At 33.3% G+C, this 14,927-nt stretch overlaps 1 protein-coding gene across 2 annotated transcripts; it reads right to left on the bottom strand.

The window, feature by feature from the left end:
* Positions 1 to 925: 925 nt before the first annotated feature.
* On the bottom strand, positions 926 to 9,659 carry LOC105045232 (large ribosomal subunit protein uL1). 2 transcript variants are annotated; one of them, XM_010923438.4, is made up of 6 exons: positions 9,565 to 9,659; positions 9,232 to 9,292; positions 8,005 to 8,224; positions 7,404 to 7,569; positions 2,044 to 2,249; positions 926 to 1,289 (listed from the first exon to the last, which is right to left on the bottom strand). In XM_010923438.4, the coding sequence occupies exons 2-6, from the start codon at positions 9,234 to 9,236 to the stop codon at positions 1,236 to 1,238; spliced, it is 651 nt and encodes a 216-aa protein (XP_010921740.1). In that variant the 5' UTR covers positions 9,237 to 9,292; positions 9,565 to 9,659; the 3' UTR covers positions 926 to 1,235. The 2 variants fall into 2 exon arrangements, with proteins under 2 accessions (XP_010921740.1, XP_029120465.1); XM_029264632.2 differs by lacking the exon at positions 9,565 to 9,659 and adding an exon at positions 9,409 to 9,515.
* Positions 9,660 to 14,927: the final 5,268 nt, after the last annotated feature.

Raw genomic sequence — 14,927 nt, 5'->3', positions numbered from 1 at the left:
ATTAAATATAATAATATATTTAATTTTTTAAAAAAATTATCATTAAAAAAATATAAATATCATTAAAAAAATATAGATATCATTAAGCAATAGCACGGTGACTAACAAATTGTTACTCTAAAATGTCACTCAACTGTATACCATGTTACATCTACATAGGAAGAATAAGAAAGCAAATGAAGAAAAAGCATAAAATTATCGATTACAAAAAATTAATGGCAGCAATGATCACTATTTTTCCCTCGACAATCACCTTTCCCTCGTCATTAGAATATAATCCAAATCAATTTTTTTACTTAAGAAATCGTTCGTTAGCTGTGCAAGTAGAGCTAGACACATTCGTGTCTTTTGGTCCATTCGTATTTCCACAAAAACCTTGCATAAGATCAAAAGATGAACCACCAGCCATTCACAACCAGAGACGGTAAAAGCGACACGAGGATATGAGATGCGACGGTCGGTATTTCCACAAACACCTTATATGCAACTACAAAAAGATAACTCATTCTTCCGACTCCACCTCCTCGTGCCAAATCCAAATCCATTTCCTCCTCCTCGAACTTGGATTCATCCTCCTGCTTGGTTTGCACGGGCAGACTATGGCGGGCCATTTAGGTGCAGCAGCATGAAAAGATGACGGCAGGAAGGAGGTTAAGTCTACGGGATGGACAGAGAACCCCAACTGCTCCCTCACAACGAATTCCACTGAAAACTTCGATATGATACAGATAAAAAAATAATATATATTTTTTTTAATCTTATTTTACTGAAATGAAATTTTGACTCCGTTAGGATGAGTCCAAATTCAATTATGAAAAAAATACATCATTCCCATTTCTCTCTGAAATGAAAATCAGAATAAGACTCATTCCAACCAAATAGTTGAATGAGAGTCATCTATTTCTATTTCCATTCCAGACCTTAATTATCCCAACCAAATACCCCTGCAATGCTTATCATTTAAAGATGGCAGCAAACCAAACTGGTATAACAATATCTGAATTTGAACCATACCCCATCGACTAAGGTTGTGGTGAAAAACAAAACTTCCAGATGGTAAGAAATGCTTACGCAACAACTATCATCTCAACAGGCGACCATAAACACTTCAAAGAAAGTTCAAACTGCAAAACTAAGAAGAGAGAGAGCGAAGAGAAGACTCAATAATAAAAGAAAGAGCTCGAGCAGCTCAACCAAGTATTGGTAAGCAAGCATCAGATTTTGCACGCCTTTTCTTAGAACACGCGATAAGGTTTGCCCATGGTGCTCTTCAGGTACAAGCATCTCACCTGTTTTGTATACAACAAAGGTAGAACTGGATTAATAATCATGGTAAATATCAAGATAGCATTACAAGAAACAGTGAGCAAAATACTTCAAGACATAGCAACTGCCCACATGTTCCAAAGAAGTAAGACATGAAATAGTATACAGGGATATGTGTCCCAGTTTATGGCAAATGGCCGATTAGAACATGCAACTACCATACGCAAATTAGACATTCGAAGAACTAAAATGGCCACAAATACATATAGCATGAAAGATGAAAAAAAATACTGATATAAACAATGATTTTCAGCAAGACTCCTCATGGAAACATGCCTTCCATTCATGCAATTTGGAACATTCTCGTGACAAACATGGTAAAGCAAGCATCAAAAGACTCGTTACCGTAAAAACAAAAAAGCAAAAGAAATGGTGGTGTTCTAGACTGAATAGTCTGATACAGAGAAAATGTTAGTGTATTTAACTTACTATAATGTTATAGTGTACTTAACTTACTATTCTGATGCAGCAAGAACAACAGCCTTTTCCAAATATTTTCTTTTCCTTTTTGCCCCATTAAAAGAACAATTGAAACAATGGTACATCATAATAATGTACAGAAATAACACATGAGTTATCAGTTTTTTTACTATGCATATTGCAGAAAATTTTGGTTATTGCTTCTCTCACACAATCAAGGCATGTAGGTTAAATACATTGCTAAATTAGCAGAAGAAATAGTTAAATGATAGCAAATTTTGAGAGAAATTTACATACATTTTGCCAATTCTTCTTCAATAAAGACACCAGGAAGTTAACGCTAAGTTGCACATTTTGAAAAATCTGCTTCTCCTCCATTGCGCAATTCCCAACAGCAACTCCCATGCAAAGAACTTTCTTCAGTTGAAACTTCACCATCGCTTTGGTCTCATTGACTTTGGCCTCTAAAGATTCCTGATGTGTGACCAATGTAGGAAATTTACCTGCACTGCAAATCAATACATCAAAAATTGTTTGCAAGAAATGGAACAGAAGGTTAATGGATGCGTTAACAGTAAAAGCTGATAATCAAGTAAACATCTCACAAGAGTCAAGAAGGCTAAAGGTAATGAAAATAGAATATCCAGGCATATATAACAGCACTAATATTTGGTGCTTTCTGAAAATTTTCTATTATTTAAAACTAGCAATGATTGATAGGCAAATTATAACACCCTGAACATTCAGGGTATTATCACAGCTTGTAACATAGATGGCCAGCGTATATACATATAAGTAGACATGGTTAAAGGAAAAAACCATAAAAACATGTAACATTCTTATGCCAATTAAGGCACCAACTAATACTTGACAGAACAACAAAGAGAATTTATGGGCTCCACAAACTAACAGGAGATGAACTCCTGTTGCAATTTTCCTACACTTTGCCAACTAAAGTACAAATAAATAAGACTCGTTCATCTCTCTTCAAGGAATAAACTACACTACTATCTTAAAGGATAAACTATGGTTAAAGGATAAAGTACCTCCCCCATTTTTTTCTCTTTTTGCATCAAGAGACAAGAAATTTAAGGATAACAATCTTAGACAGTAGATATTCCTGCCTGAGAAGAGATGGAGCTCATAACATCCAGAAATTTGCCATCTCCAAGGAAGAGATATTAATTTAGGTGCAGGAATGTACGTTTCTACTGTGTTCATGCATGTCAGTGGGCATCCCAATGTTTTCTTCACCCACATAGGGGCAAGGATTCAAACAGGTTATAGTTTCCAATGCTAGTAAGTTCATTCTAATGGTAACAGCTAGGATAGCATAAGCAAGAATTAATCATACCAGATACATTAAGAACTACTTCAATTAAAAAATAAAAGAAGAGGAAGCATTAATGCATGAATTCATCAACAGGATGTGCACACTTTTTTACTTTAAGGCTCTCCATATGACTGCAAGGCTCTCAGGGAAAGTGGTATATGCTTTACTATTAGAAGCATGTAGACACTTTAAGCTAATTGATATCGACATTTGATATAATCAGTATTAGTGTGCCATTAAGTAGACATCAGTTAGCATAACCACCAAAAAGCTAAGCCAACTGCCAAAACCTCTGCTTATGTTAGCAAAGAGCTCCACTTTTGGGTTTCCAAGTGCTACTGCATTGTGTTAAGTCCAACTATCCAAATGCTTCAGCAGTTCAAAAAATCTTAAAAATTGAAAAGTCAATGTAATGTTAGCTTCCATATTGCCTATAGGGGACTATACTCAAATCAAAATTTAATGTGTTTGAACTTTCCTTATATGCCAAGGCCCAGCTTGGTATTGCTTTTAAAGGGCCAAAAAGCACTTCTTAGAGGCTCAGAAGCTCTTTTGGATGATTTTGAGGTGTTTGGTAAAATTTTTGAAATAACCTTCTAGCTCCTCCGAAAGCATAAAAGGACCTACTATGAAAAGCTTCAATTTAGTGCTTTAGGGCAAAAGCTCTAATTAAGACGCATCTACAACCCATTTTTCTAGGCAAAAACTCACCCAAGAGACCCTAGTTCGAGTCCTACAAAGAAATTTTTTAAATAACTAATTTAAAATATTTTTATTGATATATTCAATTTAAGTTGGTATCCTTTTATTGCCATAATCACACAATTAAGAATCTAGAATTTATGATTATAGGGAGAATCTACTCCCTCATGATTGTTTAGAGATTGATGAATGACAAAACAAAGTCAAACATTGAATAACCATGAGATGGATGCTTTGCGTGGTTGTAGTGGCTGTTCTTATAAGTCGTTGACTTATATATTGAAGATATTATACTTGTAACATGGATACAGAGAATGTTGGTAAATATTTATGCTCTATCATTATTCCAGATATTATGTGGTAATCATGCACAAAAAATAATATCATTATTTATTATATTATTAAGATTAAAATATAGAAAATAATGTATACACTAACAATACTTTATGATAACGATTTTGATAGCACAAGATAATAACAATATAATATAACATAATACAATAACACTATTGTATTATATTATTATCATTATTAGTATACTAGAGTAATCATAATATAATAATATAATATTGTTATAATATTAAATTAAAATAATAACGTTATATCATACTAACATTATTATTATATAATAATGTAATAAAATATTATCATATTTATAATAAATATTAAAAAATAGAATACATTACAAAAAACCTCCTGAGATTCGGGATAAATTAAACTTACACCTAGTAGTTTGAAAAATATATGCTTACTTCCCCGAAGTTTATTTTTATCTAACACTTTAATCCATAACTTAACGGAATGTTAGTCAAACTGTTAGACTCAAATGCCATATCAAAAAAAAAATAGAAAATGAAAAAAATAACCTTCTTTTATACCTCCTCCTTCCACTCCATCCTCCTCCATAGCACCACCATCGCTCTAGGCCCCTTGGGCTACGCCTGCCACCACTTTTGGATCCTCTACCTCTGCCCCCTCATTTACTCCATGGCATCGTGTGGGCCATCGGCTACAAGATTGACACCGAGAACTTCCTCCAGAGGCTACTGGAGAGGATGGGATGCTGATGCTCCTCATAAGATGCATCTTTAAGTTGAAGAAGAAGGGGGTGGAGCTCAATCTGTCAAAGGAGGACGATTCGCTAAGGGCCAAAAGCTTGTGGTTTGTCGAGGCCCAGGGTGGCACTATGCAAAAGTGGTCGGCAAGGGGTTTTACCACCATGGCCTTTATCACATTCACCTATGTGGTTTTCAGTCTCACATGGTTTGTGCTCTGTAACTAAGAGTTTGGTTGGGGGTGATGAAATTTGGGAGAACTCTTTTGGGTTCTTGGGTATTTTGGTGGTTTTGGGTTAGGTAGACTCTTGATTCTGATATGAAAAAATGGGTTGTTTCTTCTATTTCTTCATGATTTTGAGGACAACCCACGATGCCCCCATGAGACTCTGTTTTCCTATGGATATTGATCTGCATTGAGTCAATAGCCTTGAGTTGCAAGAGTTTTCTTGGTTTGAACTCTCCATTCAAACCTGTGTTTTTTTTTTCTTTGGTTCAGAGTACCCCTATTTCTTCTTGCTCTTCAACAAATCTAGGAGGAAGTTTGTGCTTCCTCCCTCTTGCATTCATAAAAAGATATGGTTTAATTTGGATGAAACAATTGCAAAATGTTCTATTAAGCCATTCTTTTGATGTTCCTAAAACCCCTCATAGGAATTGTCCAATAAGATTGTTGAAGTCCAATTTCTATGGGAAAAAAGATTAAGTCAAAAAAAACAATAATAGCACATGATTGTGGGCCCTGTGTGTGTGGGAACTGGCTGCATGTTTCGGCAATTCGCGTTGCATGGATTTGGCCCTCCAAGTACAATGGAATATAAAGAGTGATTCATTAAGAAAGAAAAGAAAAATATGTATCCCACGAACACCGAGGCAAAAACAGTCATTAAGGGCCAAGGACTTGAGGACCTCAATGCAGCCCTCATGCCTAAGCGCGTTGGCAACTTGGAAGCGCTTGCGGAGTCCATTCTCATTGCCGAGTTCCACAGCCAGTCATCCGCGAAGCACCCAGGGATCAAGTTTGGCCACCCACTCAGGGTCCCTCGCCCACCCCTCAATCCTCACACCTTTGTCAAAGCTGTCTTGATCATTTCTTGTTGGCATTCATGCTAATCACCTTTGTTTTTGCTGAAATATCTTCCAAATGTTCTATCTATCCATTGGCTCCATAACATAACACATTATTGCAGGTACAAGGATAAGACAGAGTGGAAGGACCATGTGGGATGGATCTATGTGTTGGTGATGGAGGATGTGGTGATGGGGTTTAGGATACACAACCGTGGGTAACAGCCTGTGTACTGCATCACGAAGCATGCAACCTTCTGAGGTAGCATTGGAGCAACACATCCACAATGAGCTTCACCAGCTACTGACATCTCCGTGATCAGAGAGGGTGGGGGTTGGGGGTGGTGGTGACACATGCAATGCACATGCAATGAACCTCCAAAGCATGGGAGAAGAAGAAAAAAAGAGGAGAGGAAGAGAGAGAGTGGTGAGGATGCTAGGTGTGTCTAGGAGGTAGAAGGGGTAATTTTAACTTTTTACATATTGTAAACGGCTATACTAACACTGTTAATTTAACTAGGCATAAGTGTAGATTTTTCAAACTAATTGAGCATAAGTGTAATAAACGTAAATCTCAAGGGGTTTTTGTAATTTACTCTAAAAAATATTATGTATTCTATTTTTAAATTAAAGCAACAAACTAAATAATTTATAAACTCAGAGTTTTTGATGGTGCAAATAGTTAGGCAATTGAAAGTACAATGCAATATCCCTTATTGTTATTTAGTGATACTAAAAGTATTTTCCCAATTTGGTTACCAGATAGAAGTTGAAGTTCCACAGCATTTCACAAATGTAGTTAACAAATAGCAAACAACTTTTTATTAAAAGCTCTATTAATGAAAGCTCTAATGTCGAAAGCTCTACAAACAAAATCTTACTACCTACAGCGATGCAAAACAGATCCTAAATTCAGTTTACATAATATCTATTGATACTTTTACTAGCCTCAGTTGACAGTGCACATGAAGGCAGTGAACGCTTGGAATGAATTGGGAAGATGACTGAACCAATATAAGCAGATCCTAGAGCGACTCACCAAAGCATGATGGCCTAAGCAACAGCAACAATGAAATTCAATGGCAATAGAATGCTTAGCAAAACATGACAGAACAAAGTGTGGTAGTCCAGCAGATTGAGCTAAAAGATTATATGCATGACAACACAACATAAAACCATCAGCACTCGTTAAAATTTATGAAAACATGCACAAGCAGAAAGGATGATATCTAAAATCATGCTAATCATAGGCAATGATGTATAAAGCAGGAAACTCCACGAACAGGTTCTCAGAATTCATTAGGTAAGATTTTGTAAGTTATGCTAGATATGATACCTCAGCAATAGCTATGAAAGGATTTTTTTTTCAAAAGCATATTACCATCTAACAAAGATCAAACAATTTCTTTTAGTGCAACCATCTAGAATTATCACTTAAGAATACAGCAACATGGAACCACTTAATATTCCATATAAGAAAGAACAAGAAAAGTGCTTGCCTGCCTTGTTAAGACCAGGGCCTAAAAGTCGAGGAATCTGCTTAATAATAGCTTCAGATGCCAAAAATGCATGATATTTTTTTGCAAGCTTTTTGACTAACTTCTTATTCTTGTTCATCTTCTTCAGCCCTTCAACATCCATATAATCCAGTCCAATTTTCTCAGCCTGCATATATTGGACATTACTTCTGAGACAATCTCAAATATGTAGATAATTATTAATAGAAGTTTCAAGAAATTCCGTTGTCCTGTTACTAGTAGAATTCAGGACAGGATCGGGCTCATCTCAAAACATTCACAGAGTCCAAATAGAGTGGTCCTAGATGAATTATCTAGACTAGGTAGCAAGAAAATAAGAGCACTCTGATCCATTCCTACACTGAATGGGGTACTACATGTTGCAAGGAGACAACAGTGACTGTGCAGCCACTCACACAAAGATAATGTTAACTGAAGCGAACAACAAACAAAAAAAAAAAAAAAAAAAAGCCCGAGCTAATAGGTGATGCTCAAGAAAAGAATTCCATTACCTAAAAAAGAACATCTCTTCACAAAAAGAAATAAAGGTTCTCCTTTTACAAGTAAGGACAGTTCAATGTACCTCTTCCACATGCTGAGCATCACCAAGCATGCAAACCTTCATCTTTGGACGTGGAATATGTGGCAACTTCACAGAACCACTGAACCGCTTATCCTTTTGTGGATCATAATTTTTTAGGCCAATCTGCAGCTCAATGGTCTCAATGAAGTTGCGCTTTTTCTCCCTAGCATCGTTAGCAATCTGAGAGATAGCCTCTCTCAACACATCACTCTGCAGCTTGCTACAGAAGAATAAAGACACCACAACCAAAAACATTACACATAGGTCATCATGTTATCTTATCTCTGATAACATAAAATCAGAAAAGTAATACAAAGTCAGAGCATACTTCTTTGTTAGTGATGATGATTTCAAGTCCATAAAAAAGCATAAATTAACAAAGAGCATTTCAATAGTTCTAGTCATTCAAATCATCATAAATAGGAATGCAAATGTAATAATGTTTCCCATTATGACGTCTATTGTGCAGCTTGTAATATGACCTAAAAGAAACCAAACTAGGTCACTAATGTTGTCAAAATACAAAGTCATCTAATATAAACTAAATAATCAAGTCACTCTTCCTTACAGATATCAATACAATACTGTTAACCTACAGTATCGGCTAAAAGTGGCTTATATAAATGATAGTCACTATTTCAATGACAGAATATGCTCCACATAGGACATACCAAGAATAGAAATGACAAAGTCATTGCATTGTTATATCTGCTCATAGCAAGAGAAATCCACCCCTAGTCCCAGCCCCAACTGAAAAATTCCCATGCAGCAAGAGATCAATATTATGCCCAGATAAACTGAGCAAATCAAAAGTTCAATAAATCAGGAAACTAGAACAGCCCCATGAAAAGTGAATACCTAAAGAAAAGAAAAAAAAATGCTGCCAGAAAGATAACGCCTTTTTACCCAGTGCTTGATCAATAAGCAAGATCAGAGATGCCAGAAGAGGGGTTCCAATTAAACTAGGAGACCAACTCTTCATGACGTAAGAGCGAATTGTTCTCGCAACAAAATTAATTTTTCAAATAAAACGTAAGCGTACAAATATTATGACTAGAATTTTAATCCAAATGCGGACATACAAACACCAAAGCAACAGTATAAGATTATCGAACAAATCCCATTTAAAAAAACAACAAAAATACTAAACGGCCCATATCACAAAACTGATAACATCACAGGGAAGTTAACAGCAAAGCATATGATGTCACAGATAAGATCAAATACCTCATAGTTTTTCTTTGTCGAGCTCCTCCTCAAAGGGATAGTCTATTAGCTTCTCTCCTTCCTTCAAAACAAAAGCAAATCAACGATAATAAGCACCCATCCGCTAAAAGCCCAGAAGAAGAGTTCCAAAAACTAATAAAAAGGCAAAATAATCAAATTGAGGCCACAAATGACAACTTTGATATCACATTGAGGCATATATCTGGTAAAGATCCATCAAAAATTAACAAAAAATGCATGATTAGAAAAGCGAAGAGAATTAGGTTTCCAAACGCTTTTAGGAAAAGAACAAAAGGGACTAAAAGCGGAGGAGCCGGAGGACAAGAAACATACCTGAAGGGAAGAGACCCTAATCAGAGAGCGCGTCTCAGTGGAGGTTCCGGCGATACGTACCAAACCCTAGCTCTCCCAGCGGAATTACTTTATTGCTCATATATTTACTTGAATACCCGACATATCCTCCTTCGTCTTTATATTTGCTGGAGGAAATTTTACAACAGAACAATTCCATCCTTTGAAAAGAAAAATAAAAATTGGATCAGAAAAAATAGAATTTGTTGTAAAAAAATAAAGTATGGAGATAACAATTAAAACTGAATTATCTTGCACCATATCTTTTGATCACTGACATTGATGGATATATCTAAATAGGGCATATAAGGTTATATTAATTTTATTATTTAAGGAATAGTAAAATAAGAAAATAAAATTAAGATATATTATCAAGTTATATTCGAAGATATTTTTATAGTAGGATTTTTTTAAAAAAGTTGGATCTCTACATCTTTATCAAGAGTTGAGAAAACAATTTCTTCTAAAATCTAAAATGATGATTCAAATTTTTTTTTTAAAAAATTTTGATTATTTTAAAATTAAAAAAATTATCGTTGAAGCCTTGCTAATCGAATATGATCTAAATAATATAGATGTGATCAAGAGTCTTCTTAACGAGAGGTGCAAGAGCGGATCTATCAAATTTTGAATCTAATGCAAGATTAATACATGGAATATCAATTAATTATTGAGCTAATTTTTCGAATATAATGAAAGTTGTAACGCTAGTGTCATCTTCAGCAATAGCGTTTAATTTATTCCTGATAAAGTATGATAAATTTTTAAGAGCTTTGTTTGATGAAAATAAACTTTTTTGTTAGAGAAAAAAATTTTAAAAAGGATAATGGCCTTACTATCGTATTAGAAGCTAATCATTCTGGCCACACTGATTGCACCAAAAAGCGTCACCATATGTTTTCATCGCAAACTTACAACTAAAATAAGCTTTATACCATCAGCCATAGGAGGTGTCAGTGAATTTTAAATTTACTTTACATATAAATTTTATATCCTAAAAAGATATTTAATTAATTTAATATTTATATTTAAAATAAGATTGAGCATAAACAGATTTAAATTATATCCGAAAGCAATCTAGTTCTAATTCAAGCAATTCTTTAATTGCTTTTCTGTTGGTGTTAACTTCCTACTGAGGATCAACAATAATTTGATATTCTTATTCCATTAATGTAATTGAAACAACTCGTATTTTGAGACGATACATGATTTTTTTTTGATACACTGAAACGGCGATATATAAGTTCAATATTTAGAAATAACATTATCATAAAGTTATATTTTGTAACATGTTTCGATAATTAATGATTTTTGATATTTATGAATCCATATAATATCTTGTTTCAAAGGATTATGACAAACATATTTTTTTATAAAAGAAACATATATTGATATATTAATTCTGACAAGAGAGAGAGAGAGAGATAAATTATCTCTATATATTCTCACAGTCATCTTAACCAAAATGATAATAACTACATTTTCTTTTATTCTTCTCCATACAATATTTTTATTAAATTTTTAAAAAAATTATAAAAATATTTCTTCAATTTTAGTCTAATTTCATTTACACCCTCTGACTTTAAAATATGTCAAACTAGTCTTTTAAATTTTCGAAATATTTCAATATGGTTCTACCGTCCATCTCTGTTTATGGAATGATATCATTATTTTATAAAAGGACCAAACTACCTTTGTGCCCATCTTCTTCTCCCTTTTTTCTCTCCAATTGCTCCTCTTCTCCATCTCTGGTGCCGATGTCTCTCCTCCCTCCTCCATCCTCCTCATCTTCTTCTTCTCCTCATCATCTCCTCCTCTAGGCCCTTCCCCCTCCTTCTCTTTCTCCTCTCTCACTTTTTCTCTTCTTCTAAGCCCGCTCATGTCCCTCTCTATGGCAGCTCCCACTACCTCCGTCCCTTCCTTGACAATCTCTCCTTCCCTCCTCCCCTTCTTTCTCATCTATTTTTTTCTCATTCTCCTTCTCCTCTAAGCTTACCCACGACCCCTCATCCCCCTTCCTTTCTCTTCATCTACTTCTCCTCTGTCTTCTTTTCCTCCTCTTCCTCCTTTTTCAAGTCTGCTTGTGAGTCATCTCCCTTTATGTTGGCTCCCTTCACCTCTACCCATCTCACTGACGAACTCCTTCTCCCACCTCCCCTTCCTCCCCTTCCTGTCCTACTCTTTCTCCTCCTCCAAACCTGCCCATCTCTCCTTTCCATCTCCTCCTCCTCCACCTCCGCCCTTCCTTACCGACAACCTCTCTTTCTCCCTCCTCTCCTTTCTCGTTATCCACTTCTCGTCATCATCTTCCTCCTCTTCTAAGCCTATCCATAAGTGCTCTCCCTCCTTTCCCATCCTCTTCCTCCTAATACTTCTCCTCATCTTCCTCCTCCTCCAATCTTGCCTACAGGGTGTTTGATGCCGTCCTCCCCTTCCACGCCGACCTCTACGATCTCACCCTCCCCCTTGATGGCAACTTTCTCTATCTCCATCTCTTTCTTTGCAGTAATCCATCCAATATAAGCAAAAGGTATTTTCATCTATTAAAATAAAAAACTAATACCATTAGTTCGTAAATAAATGGTAGGATCATATTAGAATATTTTAAAATTTTGAATGATTAGTTTAACATATTTTAAAGTCGAGGGGGTATAAATAAAATTAGACAAAAGTTAAGAAGATGTTCCTATAATTTTCTCAAAATTCTTCATTGAATTTATCCTAAAATATAATCGAAATTCTTTTCATACTACGAATCAAGAAAAAATAATCATGGGTGCCTCATGATACTACATTATATTATATAAAAATATATAGATAATGAAATATTTATTTCAAATCTTAAATTTTTTATTTCAAAATTCTTTTATAAACCAATTTTTATCTGATATGGGTTAAATCAAGAGGTCCAACAACAACAACAATGTATCCAATGACATCTGAAACATACATAAGAAAATATGATAATATTGTATTTTTAATTATTATGAAAAATGGTATATGAATGTTGCATATGTATATATAAAAAAATATAATAACATGATGGTGACATATGCTGCCATTATATACCTATCAAATAAAGATCATTATGATTTTTGAGTAAGAGTTTTTTAAAATTAATGAAATTAATTTTTTAAAGAGCAATAGAGCTATCATCATCGTTAATAGTAGTCCATCAATTAATATAAATAATATATGGATGAAGGATAGCCCTAAAAATATTTTTAGTTTAAAGCAACATAAAAATTTTGGAAGACAAACTTTTCCTTCAATAAGCAATTTTTTGAGTCACTCTGCATCTTCTTTTTATATTGATACTTGTATTGAAATTCACTTTATTAAACAAGAATATTTTTTATAAAGATATATATATTCCATAAAATTTACTAGTAGACCATGAAAGAATGATAGATATCTTTTCATCAATCAATATGCAATCAATGCTTATTAATTGATTTTTAATATTAGATTTATCTAATCCCATATTCTTGCAAGTCTGACTTTGATTTCTAGCTACGCTTTTTTAATGATCATTCTATCAATAGACTATATTCTATTCCTTTTGTTAATCTGCTCATAGAGATAATATTTGGCTAATATGCATAATAAACTATAAGTAAGACAATAAACTACTAAATTATTTTATATATTTCAATAATAGAAAAGGTACCTGAAGGAAGATCAAAAAGAATTTTTTTATAAATAATATTCTTTGTATAATCTTCAAACCCAAAATACTCATTCTTAATCAAAATTTTAAGTCCATGATGTGGTGTCACACATGAAACTACTATATAAAGCTGGTCATAAGAAAACACAAGCTTCGACAAGTATATCCTAACATTCTTTAATATTTGGCTTTGACTTTCATTGATTATCATAGCATAACAAAGTCTTACCAAAAACTATCATCTTTTGAAAATAAATGATATTTTGTCTCTGTTACATGCATGAAATATAACTTTACTATCAATATGGCTACTAGTAATGATTTCTGCCATAATTACTTTCACAATTAATGGAGTTTTGATCAATCTGGTACCATTACAGAGACCTACACTTTGATTGATATTTTGTAGAAGCATTGTAGGAGCTCCTATTTTTAATTTTAAATTATATTACAGTATTCCATTAGATTTCAAAGAATTAACAAATTCAACATAATAGAGAACATCCTTGGCAGCAGCATCTGTCAATTTTTACATATTATATTATAAGAACTTAAATATATTTTTTCTTCTATTGAGATCAAAGAAAGTATGTGCATATTGATTTCATCAACTATTTTATTTGTCAGTAAGATAATAGCTCTTTCTTTTAAATATGAAGAATTGTCATAGCTTTTTATAAAATTAGAATATACAAAAGAAGAAATTTTCTAAATATGATTTCATCATCCTTTATAAGTAAATCATCTAAAATTTTTATCCAAGTTGCTTCTTCCTCATCTTCTTTTAATTTAATGGTGGTACTTTTTCATCATCGAAAATTTGTTTAATAAAATTAAGCATAGATATCTTGAATTCTTCATCCATATCATTATTCGATAACTATATTTTTTTAACAAATAAATTTTATAATATTTATATAAATATGATTGACTTGTTGAAGCATCAATCATTTCTCCTCTATTTTCTTCAACAACAATTGGAAGGATATGTCTGAAATCTTCTCCAACTAGTACAATCTTTCCACAAAATGGCTTCTATTAAGTATCGGAGGCTCTTTTATTTAAAACATCTTATAAAGATCTATCAAGAGTTTTATAATAATTTTTATAATTCATTGAAGTTTCATCCCAAACTATTAATCTTGTGGATTTGATTAATTTTATAAGATATTTTTTTTATTTAATATGTAGAGCACTAATCAATTTAAATTAGTATCTTAAATCTCGAATGTGTTACTTATCCATCAAATAATAAAACTGACGCTATTCCAGAAGAAGCAATAATAAGTACAATGTGTCTTTCAAAATGAATTTTTGAAACAATCGCTTACCAAAGATAAGTTTTGCCAAACTCTCCATAATTATATACAAAAAAACAATCCATCTTTTTATTCATTCACAATATCTAAAATAGCATCATAAATAATACTTTGTTTGCTATTTAATCCCTTAAATAATATTGAATGTTCCTTTTGCAATTCATGGACATCAATCTAACTTATCTCTTAATAATTTATTATTAATTTTTTTCTATTATAGTTCTATTAGGCATTAGAAGATTATAATCATAAAGAAAATAATTTTTATTGAACAATTTCTCTAACTCAAACAGAATATGATTTTTCAGCTATAGTTCCAGGATCTATAAATTTGATAGTTGCAAAATATCTCGTAA

The sequence above is a fragment of the Elaeis guineensis genome, chromosome 5 (genome assembly GCF_000442705.2).
Source record: "Elaeis guineensis isolate ETL-2024a chromosome 5, EG11, whole genome shotgun sequence".
Lineage (NCBI taxonomy): Eukaryota > Viridiplantae > Streptophyta > Magnoliopsida > Arecales > Arecaceae > Elaeis > Elaeis guineensis.
The sequence above is the reverse complement of the archived record's forward strand: the minus strand, read 5'-3'. Positions and strand labels throughout refer to the sequence as shown.